This window comes from Ammospiza nelsoni, chromosome 1, assembly GCF_027579445.1.
Source record: "Ammospiza nelsoni isolate bAmmNel1 chromosome 1, bAmmNel1.pri, whole genome shotgun sequence".
NCBI lineage: Eukaryota > Metazoa > Chordata > Aves > Passeriformes > Passerellidae > Ammospiza > Ammospiza nelsoni.
This window is the reverse complement of record NC_080633.1, coordinates 18,633,580-18,637,723: the sequence shown is the minus strand read 5'-3', so window position 1 is coordinate 18,637,723 and position 4,144 is coordinate 18,633,580. Positions and strand designations below refer to the sequence as shown.

General features: G+C 67.3%; 1 protein-coding gene across 1 annotated transcript; it reads left to right on the top strand.

The window, feature by feature from the left end:
- Positions 1-2,128: 2,128 nt before the first annotated feature.
- Positions 2,129-3,388, top strand: PTF1A (pancreas associated transcription factor 1a). The gene is made up of 2 exons (XM_059483306.1): positions 2,129-2,753; positions 2,848-3,388. The coding sequence occupies exons 1-2, from the start codon at positions 2,129-2,131 to the stop codon at positions 3,048-3,050; spliced, it is 828 nt and encodes a 275-aa protein (XP_059339289.1). The 3' UTR covers positions 3,051-3,388.
- The last annotated feature ends 756 nt before the right edge of the window (positions 3,389-4,144 follow it).

Here is a 4,144-nt window from a genome sequence, read left to right as displayed (position 1 = left end):
GGCCGCCGTGCTCGGTGCCGCTCGGAGCGGTCCCTCCCAAGCCACCGAGCAGCGAGCAGGACAGAGGCCACAGCCGTGTGCCCCGGCCGCACGGAACGCCAGCGGCAGCTCTGAGCGGTGTGGGCACCATCACAGCCCACGGGACCGAGGGAAGGGATAATTGACCGCACCCGACGCTCGTCAGACCGCATCGAAGACTTGCGGGCGTTTTTGGGACAGCCGGTGCAGCAAACAGCCGTGAGGGGCGAAGGGCTGGCGAGGCAGAGGAAGCCGGGGCAGCTGCCTGGGGCGGGAAGGCTCCCTTGGAGCGGGGCTGGCTCAGCCTGGGGCAGAGGCGGTGTCGGGAGCATCCCGCCGCGCTGTGGGGACGGGCATCCAGCAGCCTGGCTCTTGGCAGAGTGCGGGGTGAGAGATCGAGGGGTGGCGGGCGTCAATGGGAACAGGAGCCCGGACGCGCTCATCCCAGTCCCCTCCGAGGTCCCTGGTCCCGCCCCGCGGGTGGACGTGAACGGGGAATAGCACTGCAGTCACATCGACCCTGTAACGGGACACTCCCACAGCTTCCCCTTTCCCGGACGGTGGGAGCAGCCCCACGGCCACGCGTGGGCGGTTCCTGACTTCGCGCACAGGTCTCCGCCTTCCCTTCTCGCTCTTTTCGCGTGGGCCGTCTGCAGGCGGGACTTCCCAAGAAGCGGCTCTTGCAAAGCTCTTTGTTCCCTCCCGTGACTCACGCGTTTCCCTGCCCTTATCACGGCCATGTCAGCGGCTTTGAAGTCCGGTCATTTATCACCTTCCCGGAGCTGGCCCTGTCTTACTCTGCTGATAGACCCGGGGACGTTTCCACGCGGAGTTTGATCTCTGCCCGCGTTGGTGGCGCGCTGCAAAGTCACTTTCGATAAACCTCGACAGACTCTGCCGGACAAACTATTGCAGCGCTAATGACAGAGATAATCCTCTCCTAATCTGGCGGGTAATCCATTTCACTCTAGTGAGAATTTTTAAGGCTTTAATCAGTGAGAGTCTGTTAGGGAATTATTAACAGAGCCTCCGCCGAGCGAGCACGTCCAGAGAGGAGCAATGGGAATGGGAAAGGGAGGACGCAATGAGGCCCGATGAGGTCAAAATCGATGCACGGCCGGGCGCGAGAGCTGACGTGATGAATTTTGATGTTGCGATAGAATTGCCTTCACTTCGAACGCCACGAAAAACCCGCGCCATCGATTCCCCTATGCCCGCTGTGACAGCGGCTCTGCTGGCGGCGGGGACCGGCACTCCCGGGGAGCGGGAGAAGCGCTGGGGGTAAAACGCGCCGGGTGACGCTTCCCGGTGCCGAGAGGGAGGCCGTGCCAAAGCCCAGAGGCGCGTTTCGGTAGCGGCTCCTGAGGAGAGGTGCCGAGGCGCTCCGGGGCCCCTCGCCCGACGTGCGGGGCCGCCCTTGGGAGCGGCGCCGGGAGGTGCGGGGCGGTACCGGGCCGTGCGGGGCAGTGCGGGGCGGTGTCGGGAGGTGTGGGGCGGTGCGGACGGTGCCGAGCGGTGCGAGGCGGTGCGGACGGTGCCGAGCGGTGCGGGACGGTCCGGGGCAGTGCCGGACGGTGCCGGGCGGGGCGGGGCTGTGCCGAGCCGTGCGGGACGGTGCCGGGCGGTACCGGGGGGTGTCGGGCGGGGCGGGGCGGGGCGGTGCGGGGCTGTGCCGCGCCGGGCGGTACCGGGGGGTGTCGGGCGGGGCGGGGCTGTGCCGTGCCGGGCTGTGCCGGGCGGGGGCTCCGTCGGGTCCCGCCCGCCCCCCCCGCCCGGTGCTGGGCGCCTCCCCCCGGCCGCGCGCGGGGTCCCCCGCCCCCCCCGGCGCGCCCTGATTGGCTGGCGGCGGCGCCCGGCGGCACGCGCCCGGGGATGTCGTTATAAGACCCCTCGCGTGCCGGCCCGCGGCGCCAGCGGCTCCGGCCCCTCCCGGAGAGCGGCGGCGAGGCCCGGCCCCGCCACAGCGCGGCGGGCAGGGCGGGGCGGCCCCGCCACCGGCACCGCCACCGCCGGGGCGGCTCGGGCAGCGGGCCGGACACAGCGGCTGCGGGCGCGTCCCGGCGGGGCGGCCCCCCTGCCCCGTCCCGTCCGCGCCGGGCCCGGGAGCATCATGGAGACCGTGCTGCTGGAGCACTTCCCCGGGGGGCTGGACTCTTTCTCCTCGCCCCCCTACTTCGACGAGGAGGATTTTTTCTCCGAGCCTCCTCCGCGGGACGCGCTGGCCGCGGACGGGCTGCTGGAGCCGGACGTGGATTTCCTCAGCCGGCAGCTGCAGGAGTACTACCGCGACGGCGGCGACCCCGAGGGCGGCTACCGCTGCCCGGCGCCGGCCGCCGCCTTCCCGCCGTCTCCCGCCTCGCCCGGCTTCGCCTACGAATGCTGCGGGGCGGCGGGCGCGGCCCTGCTGTCCCCCGGGGGGCGGCTCCAGGCGCTGGGCTCGGCCAAGCGGCGGCGGCGGGTGCGCTCCGAGGCGGAGCTGCAGCAGCTCCGTCAGGCCGCCAACGTGCGGGAGCGGCGGCGGATGCAGTCCATCAACGACGCCTTCGAGGGGCTGCGCTCGCACATCCCCACCCTGCCCTACGAGAAGCGCCTTTCCAAGGTGGACACGCTGCGCCTGGCCATCGGCTACATCAACTTCCTCAGCGAGCTGGTGCAGTCCGACCTGCCGCTGCGCAGCGCCAGCAGCGAGAGCCCCAGCCAGCCCAAGAAAATCATCATCTGCCACCGCGGCACAAGTAAGTGGCGGCCCGGTACGGCCTGGCACCGCGCTCCGCAGGAATGCCGGCCCCGGCAATAACCCCCTGCTCCCTTTTCCCTCCTGCCCTCCAGGATCTCCCTCTCCGAGCGACCCCGACTACGGACTCCCCCCTCTGGCCGGTCACTCGCTGTCGTGGACTGATGAAAAGCAGCTCAAGGAACAAAACATCATCCGGACAGCCAAAGTGTGGACCCCCGAGGACCCGCGGAAGGTGAACAGCAAACCCTCCGTCAACGACATAGAGAACGAGCCCCCCTTCGACTACGTGGCGTGAGGCGCCGCGCGGGTGGTCCCCGCCCCCGCCCGCTCTGTACATGCTGTATGTAGAGACTATATTGTAAATGTAATTTAAGATTCAGACTCTAAGGGCAATCAAATTTATTTATCTATTTATTACGGAATAGTGATAATGAGGTAGAATCGTTTGTTTTGAATATATAATTTATATAATTTATCTTGATTTTTTTAAAGATATGCAATAGGTTTATTCCACCAGCACCTTTTTTTTTTTTAATTTTAATGGGAGAAATACGTCAGAACCTGTGAAAATAATTTATTGCCGCACGTGGACTCTCCTTGTGTTTGTTAATAATAAACCCGAATTGTACCTTGTGGAGCAGTATATTTGTGGGAAGCGGCTTCCGAGAGCGCCGCCACATCCCAAGGAAGCCTTGCAATGAACGCCTGGACCGGTGTCCCGGCGGGGCGAGCCCCAAGGCTCATGGCACCCTCAGGCCTGATGCTGGCCCCACTCTGCCCCACCGCCGGCTCGGGCTGCGCTTATAGCGCCGGGGGGACGGGGACGGGCGGGGACACACTTTCGCCTTCTCTCCACCCCTTTTGACGTCCTCTTCTGAAGTGCTTCCAACTGATGTCTTTGTGTATCTCTAGAAGGTCCCCTCCTTTCAGTGTCTCAGCACCGCTTATGGTTTCCAGCTGGAAGACCCGAGTCCCCCAACACAAACCTTGCGAGGGTGTGCGTCCCCCGCCTCGTACCCCCGACCGCGCCGCCGTGGGAATGGGCGCGCTGTCCAGAGCCGCCCAAAGCTGCTCCTGAAGCTGCCGGGGAGGGAAGGGCGTAGGCCGGGCCCGGGCGGGCTTGGGGGTCTGCCGGCTGCCCCGAGCCTTCCGCGGTTCCCCCCGCGGCCGCGCCTTGGAAACAAACCCCGCGCTCCTCGCCCCGGGGCTGCCGCTGTGGGCGGGGGAGGGGGGACAGGGGCATGGCAAAGCCATCGTGCAACTGGTGGCAGAATGGCTCCGGTAGCCCCAGCTGAGCGTGCCCGGCTGCGGAAGGGACGGCTGGGCTGCACCTGCCCGGGGGCGAGGGGCGGGGGCGGCCGGGGCCGGGCGGGCCGGGGGCTGCGAGCG

Bases quoted from the DNA above. Each gene is read 5' to 3' on its own strand.
- PTF1A (XM_059483306.1), top strand. From the start codon at position 2,129: ATGGAGACCGTGCTGCTGGAGCACTTCCCCGGGGGGCTGGACTCTTTC. The intron at 2,754-2,847 runs GTAAGTGGCGGC...CCTGCCCTCCAG, and splicing joins CATCTGCCACCGCGGCACAA to GATCTCCCTCTCCGAGCGAC.